General features: G+C 33.6%; 1 protein-coding gene across 2 annotated transcripts in view; it reads right to left on the bottom strand.

Annotated features, from left to right (window-relative positions):
* The window catches only part of dia (diaphanous related formin 1), a 42,077-nt gene that overhangs the window by 10,301 nt on the left and 11,408 nt on the right, over positions 1–20,368 (bottom strand). For both annotated transcript variants that reach the window (XM_089255408.1, XM_089255409.1), the window contains exons 11-24: positions 20,190–20,314; positions 18,644–18,760; positions 18,335–18,453; positions 18,053–18,219; positions 17,162–17,539; positions 14,446–14,560; positions 13,895–13,987; positions 11,519–11,715; positions 8,678–8,764; positions 8,415–8,567; positions 6,951–7,080; positions 5,662–5,783; positions 736–900; positions 44–179 (exon numbers count right to left, since the gene is read on the bottom strand). In XM_089255408.1, coding sequence (XP_089111534.1) covers positions 44–179; positions 736–900; positions 5,662–5,783; positions 6,951–7,080; positions 8,415–8,567; positions 8,678–8,764; positions 11,519–11,715; positions 13,895–13,987; positions 14,446–14,560; positions 17,162–17,539; positions 18,053–18,219; positions 18,335–18,453; positions 18,644–18,760; positions 20,190–20,314 — 2,104 coding nt within the window. The remainder of the gene's footprint in view (positions 1–43; positions 180–735; positions 901–5,661; positions 5,784–6,950; positions 7,081–8,414; positions 8,568–8,677; positions 8,765–11,518; positions 11,716–13,894; positions 13,988–14,445; positions 14,561–17,161; positions 17,540–18,052; positions 18,220–18,334; positions 18,454–18,643; positions 18,761–20,189; positions 20,315–20,368) is intronic.

Here is a 20,368-nt window from a genome sequence, read left to right as displayed (position 1 = left end):
CTCTAAAAAAAAAATACTTTAAATACATAATGATTGAAATTACCAGAGCTGATGTCAACCAGTTGTTTCTTCTTGGCTAACCTCTCTTGTTTCTCCTTTTCAACTTTTTCTTTGGCTTCTCTAGCTCTCCTAATTTTCTCCTCTGCTTCCCTGGCCCTAAGATTGTCTCTGTAGGCTTCCTAAATAAATATAAAGGCATAATAAGGAATAAATGGAATTCTAACTTATATCAACAAAACTGAAGAAGCAAGAGAAACACTTGCTTAATTCATAAAATTAACATTTAACCACAAGAAATAAAAATCAGTGTTTAATAGTTCTCCAAAATCAAGCCAAAAAAGCTAACAAGCATACTCATAGATTTTATTGTGTTATAAACTGTTACCAATAATAATTTATGATATGAAAAGTACTGAGTCATATAAGGAATATCAATCATCACTGAAATTCAAACCTAGAAATAAACAAATGATAAAACAGTGAGGAGTGAAATCATCCTGATTATATCTTCAACTTTATCACTGCTGTTAAAACAAAGTGTGAATAGGCATTGTTATTGCCTTGCATGACAAGGGTCTGAATTCAGTTCCCATAACTGGTACAGCAGCAAGGCATAAACCAATGTGTTAGAATGTTAGAAGAGTACAGTACATGTACTTTAGCAAATGGCAATAAATAAAAACAAAGCAATCGATATAAATGGTAACTAAACTAAAATATTTGACTATAACTTACTTGAAATTGGTCTTTGAATGTTTTGATGTCATGAAAAAATTCATCTGAAGTGTATTTTTTTGAATCAAAGACATAATAGACTGATAACTCTTCATATAATTTCTCCATTTGCTTGAACATGTTTGACATAATCTCGTACTGAGTAGATGCTTCTGATAGAAATGACTTTGATATTGTTAAGAGAAGTCTTCAAAGATTTTCATAAATGTACACAATGTATGTATATATATATATATATATATATATATCAGAGTATGTATATATATATATGTCACTGTACTTTAATTTACCTGAGTACCGGGACCCAGGGTATTCAAAAAATCTGGGTCCCTCTCGAAAAAAATTATTTTGAAAAAGGTATGCCCCCCTTCTCCATAATTCACTGGTATCTCTATGAATTTTTTTTCCAGCATGCCCCAGGTATTTCATCACCTGCTTATATCTTTTCATTGAGATAGCGCAGTGGATCATGTTCTGGGTAGGAGAAGGAGGCAGCTCTGTTGAATCAAATGATTCCTTTTTAAAACATGTTCGATACGAAAAGGTCCATTTACTTTCATTGTCCACTAGTAGGAAAAGCTTGCAAAGAAACTCATTAGCACTGAGAATTTAGCATGGAATGTAACACATATAACAAACCTAAACCAAATATACAGTTGATCCTGCTTATAACATTCCCATTTAGAACATTTTTCCACTTAGTACAACTGATTTTCATGGTCCCAACTTTAAGTAATTCTTATTAAGATTTCCTGACCAGTGTCGACACTACCATGATGACTTTAGGGCTACAGGGCCCTATTTGAAAGATTCAAATAGAGATCCAATTCAATTCTTATTGGACTGTATGAGGCCAGATTACCTGTATGGTATTCGAGGGATCACGTGTACAAACTCATTAAAAAAGTTATAAGATGGCCAACAGATCGCCGCTCGATGGCTGACTTTTTTTCATACGTCTCACATCACTGCATTCTTACTTGCAACTACATCTTGAGCACTTTTTGATACATTATTTTTTTATTAAATTTCCTGACGCCCCGGCGCGAGCTGCACCCCACGGTACTGGACAATACCAATGGTATCTAAGAACAAATCATTCTACATTTAAAACAATATTGAAATTAGGACTTGGTGAAAAAAATTGAAAAGCACATAGTTATGTATGCTATATACAGTAAAACCTCGTTAAATCGTCACCCTGATAAGTTGTCACTCCGGTTAAGTCGCAATTTTTCTTCAGACTCTTCCAGCTCTCATAGACCACAATGTTATTAAACCCTTGTTTACTCGTCGCTAATGTTGGTTAACTCGTCACTATGAAAAAATTTGAAAAAGTGGAACAGACTATGTTTATGGTTCCCATTAAAAAAAAGAGCTTGTTAACAGCATTGCCATATGCTTAAAAGTCACCATAAAATCCTATATACCCAAACCGAACAGTTTAAGTAACGAAAGTTATGCTGGGGAAGTTCATTTGCCGACTAAGGTTTTTGGAACGTTGGAGACTGTTTAAGCTAAATCTCATTTCTCCCTGTGCTCCATTGGAGAAACTGGACAAACTGCAAGACACCCAGACTCTGTCACAAGAAGCAACGTAAGCACTACTTCGCCCCCCTCCCCCAGGGGGGGACCAGGACATCTCCGGCAAAACCAAAATTCATTGATACATCAAAGATTACACACATTACTATATGTATATAGTGCAAAGAAATCAAAAATTATGTAAATTGAAGAATCAAATTAATCAAGTTCAAGTCAAAGTGCAACGTGCAGGCACGTGTAATAAATAATCATAGAAAGCATGGACTCTACTAATTTAGGGCTTGAAATTTTAACAAAATATCTTTGTTGAAAAAAAATTAGACATTCTTTCCCAAGTTGAGTTCTTCTGTTTACTTTTCCCTGCTCGGGGCCCCTCCACCAAGTCAAAAGTGTTCGAGATTACTTTGTAGTTGCATCATGAACTACTGATGAAGAATTCAAACACTAAAAATAAATTTGATGTATATGTAAAATTAATGTGTAATAAAGAGTTCTATTATGAAGAAAAGCTGCTTATAGCTACTTAAAGCTACTTAAAGCTGCTTGTAGCTTTAGACCAGTGTTTCCCAAAGTGGGCAATATCGCCTCCTGGTGGGCGATGGAATGGTCCAAGGGGGGTGATAGAACCTACTGATTTAACATAGGATCCTATGGGTTTACTTGAGTTAGGGGGCGATGAGAGGAAAAAATTTCTGATGAAGGGGGCGATGGAACAAAAAGTTTGGGAGACTATGCTTTAGACCAGCGGTTCTCAACCGGTGCTTCACGGCCACTCCAGGATAATAATATAAATCAATAAATTTCAAAAACAAACAAAAAAAAGAGGCCTAAAAGGTACCGCCATATAAATAATATATTTAAAAGGGCTCCTCGAGTTAAATAGGACTCCACCATAGATATTATACACTGAAAAGGGCTCCGCGAGTCAGAAAAGGTTGAGAACCGCTGCTTTAGACTAACAGTTGCTCTGTTAGTCTAAATTAAAAATTACTAGTATAAATCAAAGTGTACAGTACATTTCACCACAATAATTTAAGTAATAAGAGATAAAAAAGATAAAAAATTTCCATTATTTTTTCTTTCGCAATCCATAAATTTTATTAATATTGTTATTTTGATTCATACTTTAATAAATGTCATATTACTTTAAATTTATACAATGTTCATAACATTGCACATTAAAACTAATGGAACTCCACTCAATACGTCACTCCGCTTAAGCCATCATAATTTTTCGATAACTTGAGGTGACAACTTATCGAGGTTTTACTGTATATATACACTAACATTAATTAAATCAATTTAAATATTCTGGAGTAATACCTTTATAAAATATCACTGTGAAACCATGAAAAAAAATTTCTTTTCTTTGAAAAAGAACCACCTTGAATAAACAAAATTCCTTATTATGAGCTATGAAAAATTTCCATGTTATAGCATAATCTATAAAACATGTGGGGGGGGGGGGTAGGAATTAGAGTTGTGGAAAATTTTAAGTTCTTATTTATTTTCGAAATTTATTCACTATTTACTTTTAAATTACTTTTGAAAAAAAACCATATCTTGTTTCCCAACTATGAGAATTATTCCCATAGAGAGTGTATTGGTTACTTCTACAAAGCATGCAGTAAATATCACTCCAGGGATAAAAATCTTATCTATACGTTAACACTCTCTTTAACGACTTCACTTTCTCTATGGGAAAGAAAGTTCTTAAAAGAGACTTTAGAAGATTGTAGAGAAAGAGGCTTCTAATCTTCTGAGAAAAACTGAATTAATTTCAGTTAATTCATCAATTAATTAATCAATTTTCATTTCTACCTAACTTTTCACACAAAAAACAAATACCTTTATCACATTTATTTTAATATTAATTAATGTGTAAGTAATTAAAATAAGAATCTTATTATCTCTTATTTACTTGTATTGTATCATACAAGTTAAAAAATTATACATATTATTCAAAATGGTTTGAAATATCTGATTTAAATCAGTGTTTTTTTTTTAAATCATGTGATTTAAATCGCAATTTAATACAAATACAAGGCCACACCAGGCAAAACGCCCAATGAGGTAGCTGAGAAAAGATGCCCATAACAAATATGGATGTCATAAATATAGCACTAAAATATAGCAATCCAATTAAAAATGCAATTACAAAAACTATAAATACAATATATATATATATACACACACACACACACATGATAAAATATTATACAATGCCCATAAAGAATACTTATGGTTGTCTTATTCTAAGTATGGATAGCTCCTCGATTTACCCCAACATGTTTATCATATTTCTTTTTAAACATGTCAATTGTGTTAGAATTTACTACTCCCAGGGATAAGCTATTCCATTTATTAACAACCCTATTAGAAAAATTCCCTGCAACAACATAACCTAGAATTTCCCTTACCAAATGATACTGGTGTACCCTTGTAAAAGCTGTTGACTGCTGGCAAATTAATAAATCATGGTCTGTCCTATTCATACCATTGAAAATTTTGTACACTTTGGATCATATTTCCCTGACACCTGCGTTCATCCAATGTATACATATTCAAAAAAATGAAGTCTCTCTTCATAACTCAAGATGCGTCCAATGAGGACACGCGTAGCTCTTCTCTACACCCTTCAATCAAATCTATGTCTCTCCATAGGTATGGTCTCCAAAACCTAATAGCATAATCCAGTCCAGGATGAACTAAACCTTGGAAATTCAGAAGAATGACTTTAGGAGAATGAGAAAACACCTTTTTGAAAATAAAACCGAGCATTCTATTCACTTTTTTTTACAACCTTTAAAGAATGTTCAGAAAACTTAAGCTGCTCGTCAATGAGAATTCCTAAATCGGTCACCCTTGTTGCATTTGGTATAGTGACACCATTTAACTCGTATGAGAAACGTGGGTTGTTCGAACCAAAATGAGCGACCATGCACTTGTCAATGCAAACTTCATTTGCCCATGTTCCAATCCTGTTCAAGTGGGTGTGGATGGAGCAACTCCCTATCACTTTGATTCTCAACAACCCCTATTGGCTTCACATCATCTGCAAATTTGCTAAAAATCCCATCCCCTGATACACTGATCGGGTTTATCGATCGGAACTCCACTAGTGACACCTGTCCAATCATAGAATTCCCCATTCACCATAACCAATTGTGACCTATCTCTCAATCATGATTCTATCCAATTCAGCAAGTTGCCCCCAATCCCAAATAATCAAATGTGATTTAAAACAAGCTACCCTGTTCTGAAGATGCTTGACACTAGATTGAGTAAAAAATTGTAAAAAAAATCTTATGTTGGCCCTATATAACCTAAAAAACTAATCATAATAAGCACAGTTTGAAAGACACAGTTTCAAAAGGATACAGACATTATTTCACCAAATCTGTCATCTTCATCTTGTGGACGGAAATTCTTGAGATCTGTTTCTAGCTGTTGAACAGACTTTTTCATCATACCCAAGTGTTTCTGAATTTGCTCTGGAGAGACTAAAAAATAATAAAATAATATGTTCTTTCAGTAAAATACAATAGCAAAACCAGAAATTCATATTTTTTCATGTTAAACATTTTAACTAAAAATAGCTTCATCTTTTTTGAGTCCCACTTTATCACATATAGGCTAATACATCAATATAAGAAAAATATATTTTTTGAAGAAATATAATATATAAATAATCTATATATAAAATTTATTTTCTGTCTCTCTATGTGTGTGTGTATGTTCTCTATAAAAATCTACAATTTTAGATCGATCGTCACCAAATTTTACATAGATACCAAATGGAACTCGACTTGATCGATAGGCTACTTTATTGAGCTACTTTAAAACTGAAGATTGTCAGAGGGCAAAAAAACTGCCGGGCAACAATGTTTTTTTGGCCTCAACAATCACTTTTGGAACGTTCACTTCGGTTACCATGGTTCCCTAGCAATGCGTTTCAGATGTGTATATGCTCTTACAATGGTTTGTCAATTCTTCAATGCTGCCAGTATATGTATAATAGTTTATGCCTTTATGATGGTTTGAAACTTTTTCAATCCTCCCAGTAATGAGCGCTTTTTGAATAGATGTCAGAATCATAATCAGCATAATTTTGAGGGTCAGGCAAAGGATGATCTCCATAGAAATCAGTGTTAAAATTCCTGATTTTACTGTAGACATGTGAAAATTTAGTGGGGTTTTCCACCACATCAATAATTTCAAAAATTGTATTAAGTTCTTGTTTTTTAAATACTGAGTTCACTTAGAGATATATGATGCCCAGAAAATGGAATATGAAGTAATTAGCCAGACCTATGTTGGATACAGGGGTTCTAATCAAACAAGATCAATCAGGAGAATAGTGTCTGTGACCATATCTGGAAGAGACTGTCAAAGCATACAAAAAGGTCTCGAAATGCATGTATATTGATATATTTTCTCATAGGGAATTTTCTTTTGGCTATAAAATAGGGGATGACCTCATTCAGAGGGCAGTCATTAAAATCAAACCAGAAAAAAAATACCTTTTTCCTTAAATTTTCAAGTATGTAGAAAGTTTAAATACACAAAATGGTGTAAATGGGTGTGATACAAAACTATATTACTGAGCAAACTTGATTAGCCTTGAAATTTTTAGTGATATCAATACATTATGAAAATTTGAGGGTTACCTCTGGCAGCTCTATCTACATGCATCAATTCCTCCTGGAAATTCAACACATCAGAATATTTCTTCTCAACAACTTCAACAATGTAATGCAGGAGTGTTGTCTTATGATCCAGTGCTTTTGTTGATATCAACTGAAGAACAAAATACAATTTATATACTCAATAAAGTATGCAAAATATGCATAATGCGAGTCATCAATAAAGACAGAATACATGTAAAAATTCACATTTTAGGAAATTACTGTATTTTCCTATGTATAATCTGTAATTATACAGTGAAACCTGTCTAAAATGGACACTGTATGAGACAAAAACCATTTAAAATGGAATCAAAATATAGTCTATTCAATGATTAGTGCTTTGATTTACACCTTCATAAAATGGAAATCTAAAACGGAATATTATTTCAGTCTTTTGATGTTCTGTTTTGTACAGCATAGGTGAATTCTCAGACCTAAAAAAATTGCAGTTTGTCACGTGATGAAATATTTACAGGGAAAAAAATACACAAAAAAGTATCATACAAGAAAAAAGGGAAAATGGGAATTTTTTTCAAGGGAATGCATAAGGTGACCATATTACCCATTTTCCCAGGACATTCCAGTATTTTTCCTGAATGTTCTTTTTTAGATGTCCTGTTTTTCCTGAATTTTCAACACTCAACTCGAGTTTTTATTCTTCACTAAAATCAAAGATTACAATTACTTTGCAACTTACAAATTATATTATAATTATAAATATAAATATTTATCACAAGTTCGCCATGCTAAAATTTCTTTTCTTTATGTAGAATAATTCCATTCATTCTTTTCATTTTAATTCACTGTGATTTTCAGTCATGCTTCATTTCTCACCATTCTAGCAATAATTGGCTAGTTAACTAATTTTTGGCATAATATTTGGGAACAATTGACAATTTCCAGTTTTTTGAAATCTAAATCTTCCTGAATTTTTGTCAAGGAAGCATGGTCAGCATATGACTGCAAGGACTGAAAGCTTTTCTTTATGAATTTTTCATTTTTGCAAAACAAACAATTTGAGAATTTTCAGGAAATGTAGAAATTTACGAAAAAATCTGAAGAATTCCGGTTTCCGACCGGAAGATTTTAATACGGCTAAAAACCGGAAGGCTTCCAGGTAAATTGGAAGCATTGGCACTTATAGGCTCACCCTAAAATAAATTAATTTTCTTTGGGACAGTTCTAGGAAATTATCAATCACACAAATAAACTTTTTTTCCCCATTTTTTAGTGTTATTTAACAAATTTTCATTCATAATTGTAATCTTTGCATTTTCAAAAAGAACAGAAAAAAATTCTAAAGAGATTATTACAGATTGCCTCTCTTTCTGAACAGGGAGCGATGTTAGTTACAAGGGCATATAATAATGAATGATAATGTCTGCATGCATGAGTGTTATTCTCCTCCCACTAATAAACATCTATTAGCTAAATGAAAATGCTCACCTTTGTGAGGAAATTTATTTCAAAACCAACAGCTTGTTCATTTCTGGAACCAGCATTCATGTAGTTACCTATCAATAACACCAACTGAAGAAGCACACGGAATTTGCTACTATTTTGAACTTCCTCACATGCTGCAGTTGCTGCAACAATATCCTAAAAATTATATTAACATTGATTATGAAGAAAGTATTGAAAATATTTATTCATTTATCATACAGAAGAAAACATTCAAGATGCATCGTTATGTTAGAAGCTGGACTCACTGGCTTTATATCTTGCACCAGTTCAAGGAAACGCATTTTGAAGCTAATGGACTGTAATCGAGGAACTAGCCGTTTCACGCTTCCAACCTACAAAAATTAAACTGTAGTTAATTTCAAAAGAAATGAAAGAAGAATTGGTTCTATGTTGAAAATATGATTTGTTTAAACTTATCTGAAAAAAAAACTGAATAGGCAATACGAAAGAAAAAATATTAATGATCACAAGTACAATAGTCTCGAGAGTTTGAGGTTCTGGATAATTTGAGATGCTGGATTTTTTTTAATTCCATCTGAAACCTCCCTTTCCGTTTTTATCCAGGAATGTGCTTTTGTCATGTGAGACGAGAACATATTTAAAATTGAAATAAAATGCATAAACACAATTAAACACTCTAGATACATTGACGTTGTGGCGCATTTAAAACTTTTAGTCAAATTTTAAGCATTTCAAAATAAATTGACGATCATTAATCACCTATAATTAAACATTTTGAACAGATATTCAATTGTGATATTATCAGTGAATAAATAAATTAATTGATACATATTTCACAAATATAAAAGATTATATGGGAATATGCCACACAAAAATTTATGTGACTTACCAAGATACTGCTCATCTTGATTGGCTCCCTTGCAACCAAGGGATGGTCAACAGGCACAGAATACTAGACATTTTCAATATGTTAAAGGGGTTCCCCTGAATATTTGTGAGCACCCCAGAAAACTACTTAATACGCAAACCCTTTACACGAAAAGCTGCAAAGAAAGTGAGTGCAACTAAGATATACTTCTACGTTACAAAAAAAGCTCTACTCTGATTGATTAATTGAACCTTGAGGATGGAATGATAGCTACATTTATGTTTTAATGTCTGGGCGCCATTCAGTAGATACTAAGTCGCATCGCCAGCGAAGAACCCTAGGGCGCGGTAGCCCGGTCGATAAGATGCTCGCCTAAAGTACCAAAGGATGTTTAGAGGTGTCGCGAGTTTGATACCCGGTTCGTCCTTGTCAGAAAACTTTCCTGACACAGGGGTACAACAAAAAACGACTTGATCGCAGCAAAAAATTGCTACTGCATGGAGTCCCCCATCGAGGGGTTAGCACACCAACCTCTCTATGAGTATAAAAAACAAGCCTGCCGTTCGGAATCGACAATAAATTGTAGTTCCCGGTCTAATTAGCCCTAGTGTGCAGAAACATGACCGTGGTGCGACAAAAAAGATCAAATGATCAAGTGAAGAACCCATATTTAATTGGTGAAACAAATTGAAAAAACCCAAATGAGTTTCACAAAGTGTATGCCTTGTCTCTGGAACCTCTCATATCCTGAAAGACTGCAACTCTTGGGGCAACACTCTCTAGAATGGCATAGGCTGATCAACGACTTGAGACTGCTGTATAAAATTATCCATGGTTTAACCTGTACATCGACTCTTTCTCACTGAACACGAAATTCCCGAAATGTTGTACCAGAGGTCACCAGCTATGCATGCGTATTCCATTTATGAGAAGGAACCAATTACAGAATTCATTTTTATGTTGAGCTGGCAAAGCTTGGAAAATACTTCCATCCAATCTCATTTGTACACCACCATATACGATATTTTGCAAATGACTATGAAGTTTTGGCATTATCTTGATGAGATACCTATTTTAATTAAATGCCTGCCATATACGTACAGTATGTCATTATTTGCTCCTTCATTTTTGAGTTTTACTGTGCTTTTGTTTTTTCTTCCTTGCAATGTAAGTGCAACCAGGGGCCCTACCACCCCCCCCCCCCAATGCTTATAAAAGGATATCAGAGAGAAACTGATGTCTAGCACTAGTGAGATTACTATAGGTGTCCATTCTGCATTTACATTTTCCAAAGTGCATGTTCAATAGCCCGAAATGCTATTTTTTCTCTTGTTTTATCTTACATCCTCAATTTTTTGAATGATTATATTTATTTTTTCATTTTTCATTTGCACTCAAAGCTGTTATTGAACATCGCGACATTCCTGGAGATGGGAGGGGTCACAACGAACTTGCTGCGGGGGGAGGACGTATCAGCTACCTGCCCCCACACTTGTTTTATTTCTTTTCACATAGTAAAATGAAAGTATTTGAGGTTTTGTGATTGTATTGTAATTATTTTTTTCAAAATAAAATTAAAAAATGAATTTTTCACAAATGCAATGCTATCGCGAGTGTAATATACCGTAATCCCAATATCGGTCAGTAGTTCCCTCCACTTCTTGAATAAGCATGGTTTCCCTCCATGTGTTTGGAGGAAAACCCAACCAATCATCCAAAGAAATAAAATAAAAGAGGGGGAAAAAATAGGGTTTCGAGTGGGATTCGAACCATGAACCTTTTTCTTATCTCCGATTATGTGCCGCCATCGTACCAACTGCTCAACAGTTACTGCTAGTCATTCATGATTAAATATACCAATATTTAAGCATCTATTTATCTCTTACTCACGATCACTATAGACACCTATAGTGATCGTGAGCAACATCAGTTTTTCTCAGATATCATTTTGTAAGCATGGAGCAACAGCTTTTTGTGGATGTAAATAAATAAAGCATGGTCTCTTCTACACATGGCCGGCCAAGCTCTTTGGTAACAGGTGTAGTATATTTCAGTGGCTTGAGCTGTGCCTAGGATTGAAGTAATGGTTGCTGTAAAGCAATGCAATAACACTGATGCATTTATTTCAAAAAATTAAAAATTATCTATTTTTAATATTTTATTATTACATGTTGAATGAAATTCATCTCAAACTCTGAGATTGATTTTAGCAAAATAATTTGATCTGAAATCCAAAAATTAACAGTTTTGTACTCACTGTAACAGCAAACTGCTCTGCTTCTGCCAGTTCATTATATTGGTCTTTGTACTGTTCTAATCTGGAGAGTTGCTCTGGTGCAGGCATGTACTTGATAAGTTGTTGCAACATAGCTTCATTCAACTGCTGCTCATCAACCTGCATAATATACCTCCTCATATCCTGTGGAGATATTTTCACTGAACCCAAGAGTATCACTGTGAAAAAAATTAAGAATATTGAATCAATATTCATAAGGCTTAAACCATGAAAATAAGGATATAAATTTTGAAAAGAATATTACAAAAAAGCATTAATTCAAGAAATTACACATTTTCAAAGTGCTTGACAGACTATGCCAACTTAAATCATGATTAAAATTATGATTTAAATCACAAAATTAAAACTTTGTTTTTTACATAACTTCAATGATATTGAAGTAAAAGCAACCTGGTGTGGTATGCAAATTACTGATATGTGATAAAGTTTATGATTAAAAGAAGTATAGAAGATCTATGTGGGGTAAATAGAGACTTCAACTTAATCCCTAGAGACAGTGCAAAAAGAAAACTGCTCTACTTCTAGATTTTGTGCATGGAAAAATTACACAAAAATATATGGAGTTGAACTTAGCACTTGGTGCTAAACTCTGCACCAAGTATATTCAATGCATTTACAATGCTGCACTAGGGTCCCCCGATTAAAAACAGAGGAATTATTTTTTGTATAAAGCCTTGAATTCTATGCCCTAATTGCTGATTCAAAATAATAATAGATGTTATACCAACATAAGTATCTCTCACTGGGCTTTTTACTTTACTTTTTGTGTTAAAATTTTGAGTTTTCTCGTTTTTTTTACCAAAACTCATTAAATCTGTGAAAGAATAAAAATACATATTTTTTTAAGCACCATCATGCAAGTCTGAGACACATCCACCAATTGTGTGACAAGCAATCTTGTCAATAGAATTTGTTTTATTTAGTTGATGCTGAATGGCCCTTTGGTGAATAGAGATACCTGCACCACATGTGTGATACTGAGTTGCCACCATGCATTCAATTTAATGGGAGAGTGGTCCCATGAATAAAAGCATTTTCTCTATAAGAAAAATGTTAATCCATGAAGTTAATTCAGGCTCAGTGACCTTTCATGTTACATAAACACAGATTTTTGGTGTTCATATTTTTTGCTTCTAGTTTATTCATTAATGCTTAATTAAGTTTGAGCAATTAGGAGAAAAAAGCAGTTGGGTGATGCGAAAATATGTCTTCTAAATGATGAACAAAATTTATTTTAATTAATAAGCAGTCAGTTAGTATTAATCAAAAAAATCTGATTTTTTTTTTTTTTAATCATGATTTTTTCATACCTGGTGCTTGACATTTTGCTTGAATACATACACGTGTAGATTGGATAAATTAGATTGATACTGCCCATTTGACATTCACAAAAATTTATTAGGAATGACACAAATTTATTGCCTTTTTGAAAGTAATTTTTTAAATAAATGTGGTATCACTATTGTTTTCATGAATAAAGATAGTACAGTTAACGCTCGTTAAAACGATCCCAAGCTATAGCGACCCCAGAAGCAGAATGTTTTGTGATGTTCTGCAACGAGCCCTCAGCTGACTGAAAATGTTCTGCAGTAAAAATTCGCGTACACATAATAGTGTTTTTCTACACTACACATAATAGTGTTTTTCTACACTATTCTTAAAATTCTTCCAGATTGTTCTGCAACAGCACTGGTTGTTCTGCGACGTACGTCACACATTTTGGCATATTCTGCTTTGGGGATAACGACCATTCCATTATAATAACTGGTAGGATAAGTCCCACGTGTTTTTATAGAATGACTATCATATATGTTTTTCTTTCGATATAATGGCCCTCCCAATATAACTAACGTCTGTTTGGGGATAAAGGGGGGGGGGGGGTATATCTAGCGTCGAATGTACAATCCTTCATTTAAAAATGGGAAAATCTCCACATATAACTATTAGACTAGGTTTCACTGAAACTTATTATCAAAAAGTGTACATTCATGTGGTTTCCGGTAATTCAAAAACTGTTATGTTCAGAGCATCACGTGATTCCACTAGAAATAACACATTGTAAAAAGCTTAGAAAATAGGTAACCCAGAAACATCAAAATGTTCAAATACAGTGAAACCTGTATGAAATGAAACATCAAGACACTTAAATAATATTCCATTTTATGCAGGTTTCCATTTTATAAAGGTGCAAATCAAAACAATAATCATTGAATAGACTGTATTTTAATTCCTTTGAGACAGGTTTCCGTCACATACAGCACCCGTCATTAGACAGGTTTCACTGTAATAAATATGCTATATATATATACCTTTGAGAGAGAGATAACATGTACATACTGAGATTTTGTGCTGCTTTTGAGTCCAGTACTTTAAGCTCCTTAACTCGTTTTGACTGTCGTTTCTCCTCTAACTTATCAGCTTCTTTCTTGGCTGAGAGGTGTAAAAAAACATTTATTATTCACTAAGAAAGTAGTTTTTATATTTTTTCCCACATCGTTTGTCAAATTCATGAATCAATAAAAATAAATTGCGCATACTTTTGATGAAAGAAAATTATAAAATGAAATATTTTCGGAAAAAATTATAATGCCCCCCCCCCCATTTTTGCTAAGTCTACCCTCCAAATATAATTCATAGAAAATACAAATTAAAAATGATAATGCCAACTTAGTTTTTATGACAAATTTCCAATTTCAAACCAAAGTTTCAACACAGCAAAAATTCACCAATACTGGGACTATTAATCAACTGATGTAGGAATTAGCACATATAAAAGCTATTTTTAATATTCTGAATTTCTTTGAACACAGAAAAATATAATTCATTTCTACTGTTGATAAATTCAATACAGATTTAGGGAAAACTTTTCATAGGGCCAAGCAACTCACCAACTGGCTTTGACGAAAATTTTGAAGCTAAGCCATCAAAGATATCTTCATCAGCCAATTTCTCTTCCTGTACAGATACCCAGAATGCTTTTTCTGATAATTTCTGAGGTGTAATCTGAGATTGTAGAGAAGAAAAATAAAGCATTTTACTATTAAAAAAATGGAATTTGTTTGATTGTTGAAATATAAGAATGTGCTTTGTCAATGACTACAGAAATCAACTGCCCCTACAAAACTTAAACACAGTGTTTTCACAGTGGAATATTAAGAAATAGCTACGGGTTATGGGCTCATATGATAAAATCTCAAATTTTGTGTATTTTACAGGTTAAAAAAAAAAGCAGTCAAATAATGAAATGACTAAAGGCCCGTTTACACGAGGCAAGCGCTTTAGTGGGCAACTTAATTTTAACTTACCGATTCTTCTTGAAAGTGTCCACACGTATAAGTGGCAAGTAGATGCTCATTGGATAATTTTTACGGAGGCGAGCGCAGTTAGCGCATGCGCGCTTCAGTCTACTCAAATCCACGGAGAGAGAGAGACGCAACGTGCGGGAGTATAATAGTAATAATTTTTTATTTATCTGTCATTCAGAGAGGTGCTTTTTTTAAAGCTCATAGCTTTCGTAACGATGGATGAAGATGATCAGGTAGAACTTAAGAATACTGTGATCAGAGCCACATTATATGATATTTTTTTTAAAGAATATAAATTTATTCACTTAAATAAATTTATTCAATAAAAAATGAGAAACTATATCACTTGCGCGAGAGCAACACACTGAGCAAGAAGTAGGTCACGCAAGGGAAACAGTTCGCTTGTCCCCTTTTTTCGCCTCTGCACCCACGTAAGGGGGGGGCGAGAGATGACGCCACAGGGGAAAAAAGAATACACAACATATTATAAACTTATGTAAGTCATCGAGAAGAAATATAAGATTTCTGTATTTCTCGTCCAAGTTGTAAATATCGATTATATGATATTTTAATCGAAGTTGAAGAGGAGATAAATTATGAATTATGTAAGCCGAAAATACAGGAGAAGATTCTTGGCATTCGTAGGAAATTCTAAGGGTTAAAAATTAAATAATAAAAATTCATTAAACAAAAATTATTTCCAAATTTTCGAAATCATTATTATTTTTTTAATTTAATCTATAGATGGCATCTTTATGTTAAATATTTGATCATGTATTTTTACAACAGATGGCAGCAAATTCGTTCTGGACGAGAGAAATATTCGAAACCCCCCTCCAGTTTTTAATATATAAATCCTCCCCACCAGATAAAAAAAATTGAAGGTTCAAAAATATATAACTCCTGACATCACGTCGACAGAATATTCTACAGCTTTTTCCAACATCGAATAATTTTTAGCTTGTTTGTTAAGGTAATTTCCTTTTCTATAGTTCAACAAACATTCATGGCGAAGATATTTTTCAATAAACTTGAAGATTGTGTCCTCTGGCCACCTCACCATCCAATATTTCCGCGGAATTCTAGCGAAACTTCAGGAGACGACGGAGTATGAACAGGTTCACGCTTGAGATCAAAATAAACCCCTCCGTGAGAGAGCGAAATGACCCCTCCAGCGCAGCAGGTCACTCCCACTGGCGCATGCGCATACGTCTACTTAACCGGGAAAAATAGAACCGTTCTTATCTGACTTACCAACTAAATCACTTCTGCACTTGCGCACTTGTCAACTAAAGCCGTGTAAACGGCCCCTATCGTCTGCATAAATGGTATCGTACTTGGCAACTAAAAATTAAGTTACCAACTAAAGCGCTTGCGTCGTGTAAACGGGCCTTAACTCCGAGAAACCAAGGTCTTGATTCACAACATTGAGAGGAGATATAAAATATCCCACATATTGTAACCGTTGTGCAAAATGTCATGTGTCAAAAATTTACCGTTTCTTTTTATGCCACTAAAAAACTTCTTCACAAGTGTTTTCATATTCAGTAAAAATGTCATAATACATTGTTACAGCAGTTTATTGGTCTTTCTATTGCTCAGAAACATCTGACATTTTTACAGAACAGTCACATGAAGAAGTTTTTTTAGTGGCATAAAAAAATTATAATTTTGACACATGACATTTTGCACGAACAGCAACGATATGCGGCATCTGAAGGGACCAAACAGATGCAAGCAAGGTTTGCTATAGCAGGATTTGATTTTGTAATTACAGCTCTTTATAATGTTCTTCACTTGATGACACACAGTGTGTCAGTTTCTAAAAAGGCATTGCCAACATAATGTGTAAATAATTTTTAGTCAATATTAAACCATCCCGCTTACGGCATTATTTTTAGTCAGTCCATAGGAGTGAAGTCATATATATGTATCATATTATGTCACTCTACATGAAAAAAATCTCAAATTTAATGTACAATTTATTGTAAATTTAATGGTTCACAAAAATATAAAAGCAAAAAAAATTTAATGTAGAATATATATATACTTGCTATGGACATCGTAATTATGAAGGAATGATTCCTTTGAATATTGTGGCCTAATATAAGATGAATCGATTTTTCGTACAGCATTACTTGAAGTTTGTTATTATCACTCATTTTAATATTCTTTTTAATATTGCATAATTAATTTTTTCTGAATACATGATACAGAAATAAGAATATCGTGTGTGGAATAGTTTCCAAACTAAAAACATTAAACTAGCACCAAAAATGACAAAAAAATTAAAAGTTACTTTTTTCCAATTGGCACGTTTCAATGGAGTTTCCAGAACATATTTCTTCTTTGGTTGCATGCCATATGGCAAAACATTTGAAGGCATCGGAGGTGGGTTCATCAACATCATACCAGGAGGTGGCGGCGGTGGTATTCCACCCATGCCCAACATTGGCGGTGGTGGTGGAGGAATAGGCATACCTCCTCCACCTGGCATTGGTGGTGGAGGAGGTGGGGGTGGAAAAGCACCTCCAGATCCTGGTGGAGGTGGTGGAGGAGGGGGAGGTGGCGGCCCACCCCCGCAACCTGGCATCGGTGGAGGGGGAGGTGGGATGAATGTCTGCCCAGATGATCCCATGGGATTGAATGACATGTTCGGCAGCTGTGGTAATGATCCCTTGAAAAGTAAGAAAAAAAAAGTCATGTTACAAAATTGCTCTCAATATGCAATACACTATACAATGCTATTCCAAATGATTACTCAAAAATAAATCTGATGATTCATAGAAATGTGATCGGTCATAAATGAAAAATGTTGTCACGACTGCAAGGAAATTTTTAGTACATACAAAACTTACAGCTTATTACGTATGAAAAAAATTTAAAGCAGAAACAGAATTAACACACTAAAGTAAATTAAATAAGAATTTTTTCATTTCAGTTGCTTATGATTGTTTTGGTGATGAACATTTTTAACTTTCTAACGATCATTGCTTATCAAACTACATTTAGATAAACAGCAGAAATTAATGAATTTCCTTCAAATTTTTCTTACTTTATGCACGAAGGCCAATTAGGCAGAGACATACAGCTAAGAGCCAATTCTAAATGATACTAAAGGCATAAAAGACAATGGAAAACAAAATTAAATAATGAGATCAGAATGAGGATAAAAAAAATAGATACTTGCCCCTTTCTTAACTTCGGCAATAATGCCTTCATATTCTCTAAGCCGACTTTCTGCTTGGGCAAGCTTTGCATCTGATTCTTGTTTGGCAGTTAAGGCAGCATCTAATTTTTTTCCCAATTCTTCAGATAGTCTTTCATCTTCTTGACGAGATTTATCAATAATATTTTCTATAATGAAATAAAAACGGAACTAATTTTATTCACCCTTGAATACACTTGCTTTATATATGAAGCATTTGAACTAGCAAATATCACAAAAAAAAAAGAAATTTATATATCTCACCTATCAGTGGTTCCACATCAATTTTGAAACGTTTTGTATGTCGAAAATCTGGATCACAGCCACTTTTATGAAGAACAATTTGTGAGACACATTCTTCAATAAGCCTATAATATGCTGACCTAGTGATATAAAATATAAAGACATCAGGACTATAATTTAGTTTGCTCTTTTTTGGTGAGTCAATCTCTAATATTTTTAGTTGCAGACTATACTGTCTTGGTTTATTGGATTAAGATCAAAATCAAAGTTTTAATATTAGTTAGTTTGTTTTTTAAACGAAACTTTTGACACATATCTAAATAAAAATACCTGACTGTGACATCATCACGAAGGCATAAAAGATGCTGTAGTATTGAAAGAAAATCTCCCTCTGCAGGTGTTTCTCCTACTGTCTGTTTAATAAGCTCAAAACACTCATTCATATCTCTGGATCATTGGTTAAAAAAAGATATCATATTCTTGAGAGAAAAAAGTACATAATAATAAATGAAGACTTGTGGATGAGCATAATGTTGAACTTGTTTACACTGTGCTCTGAACAAAAAATTTATAATATCCTTTTGATTTGAACAAAAAGTACAGTAATACCTTCTGAAGTTATGTGATAGGTGAAACTGGTGATAACATATATAAAAATGGGAACTTCGCAGAGATTTAAGAAATGGAATTCAATGGCTTGTATGGTACCTGCCATTTTTGCAGAGGAGGTCACAATTTTATACCTGAAATTCTACATTATTTCTCGCCTGAAAATCCTAGATACGTCTATAGTTGTAAGGAAAAATATACGTTTTTCTGGAATCTCAGACCCAATTAACCAATGTTTACATGTATTTTCATGTAAAATTTCACCCTGCCTTATGTGAAATGGACTTACACAGTCCGAAAGCTGGTGGTCTCTAGAGAATTCAGGATATCCTTAGAAATACCTTATGGCCATTGTCTTTATACATTTTCTATTTTTGCTAGTTAGTGCCTCAAAAGAGGGCTACATTCTAACACCATATGCAGAGTGTGATTATACAACTTTAAAAAAATTAGCAAATTTTTTTCTGAATGAACAGATCATGCTATATCAACCAAAAATAATTTAATATTAATTGTAATTCATAATGTATCTTCGGTGACACCTGTACAGCTAAATTGTCCCAAATAAGCATGATACACAGTATATATTTTAATGCCTAATTGAAGATGTTAGGGAAAGAGCAATTGTCAGCAAAATAATCGAATCAAGGCTATGTGATTTGCATGGTAATGCAAACTACACAATTTTAAATAATTTCAAAAATAAATTATTTTCCTCACATGAATCAATGTTTAATGCATTCAATGAAAAGGATCAAATCCACCATTTCTGTAATTTTTAAGCAAGATGTTGGAGGTATAACTATGAATGACAGTAGAAAGAGAAGAGAAAATCTTATCACTCTTAGAACATAATTTCTATGAATCAATCCCCTCCAAGGTTCACTGGTAACTGCAGTCTGCAGATTATGTCAACAACCCCGGTCTTAATGAGTAATGAAATGCCATAGACAAATGCTAAAAAAACTGATACAAATCCTTTTCAAGCTGTAAGTTAAAATTTTTAATTTATACATTCAGGGGCGTAGCCAGAAATTTCGTTCGGGGGGGGGGGACCAAAGTGACAGAACAATGAATTTGGCCATCTTTTTCCCACATTTCAGGGGGGGGGGGGACCAGACCCCCAAATCCCCCCCCCCCGCTACGCCCTTGGATACATTGACACTATTTTCAAATGATTGCAAAAAAGATCAATCATGGAAAAATTACTTGACATCTGTGCCTTCTTAAAATTTTAAGAATAGAATTAATTCAACATAAAGGATACTCAAATTCTATGTGAATGTTTTCATATCTCTGAGAGAACTCATCAAAATCTTCCTCTTTATGGTCATTGAAGACTTTCAACTGTATATTCAGTTCTGCACAGAGGCCTTCCTCTGATTGAAGCGCCTTTTATAATGATAAAAAAAAATTGTATTAATACACTTAAATGATAATTTCAGC

The sequence above is a fragment of the Pholcus phalangioides genome, unplaced genomic scaffold (genome assembly GCF_987345545.1).
Source record: "Pholcus phalangioides strain wild (caught in Gottingen) unplaced genomic scaffold, Ppha-v1.0 ptg000042l_1, whole genome shotgun sequence".
In the NCBI taxonomy this organism is placed as follows: domain Eukaryota; kingdom Metazoa; phylum Arthropoda; class Arachnida; order Araneae; family Pholcidae; genus Pholcus; species Pholcus phalangioides.
This window is presented reverse-complemented; position numbering and strand designations above follow the sequence as displayed.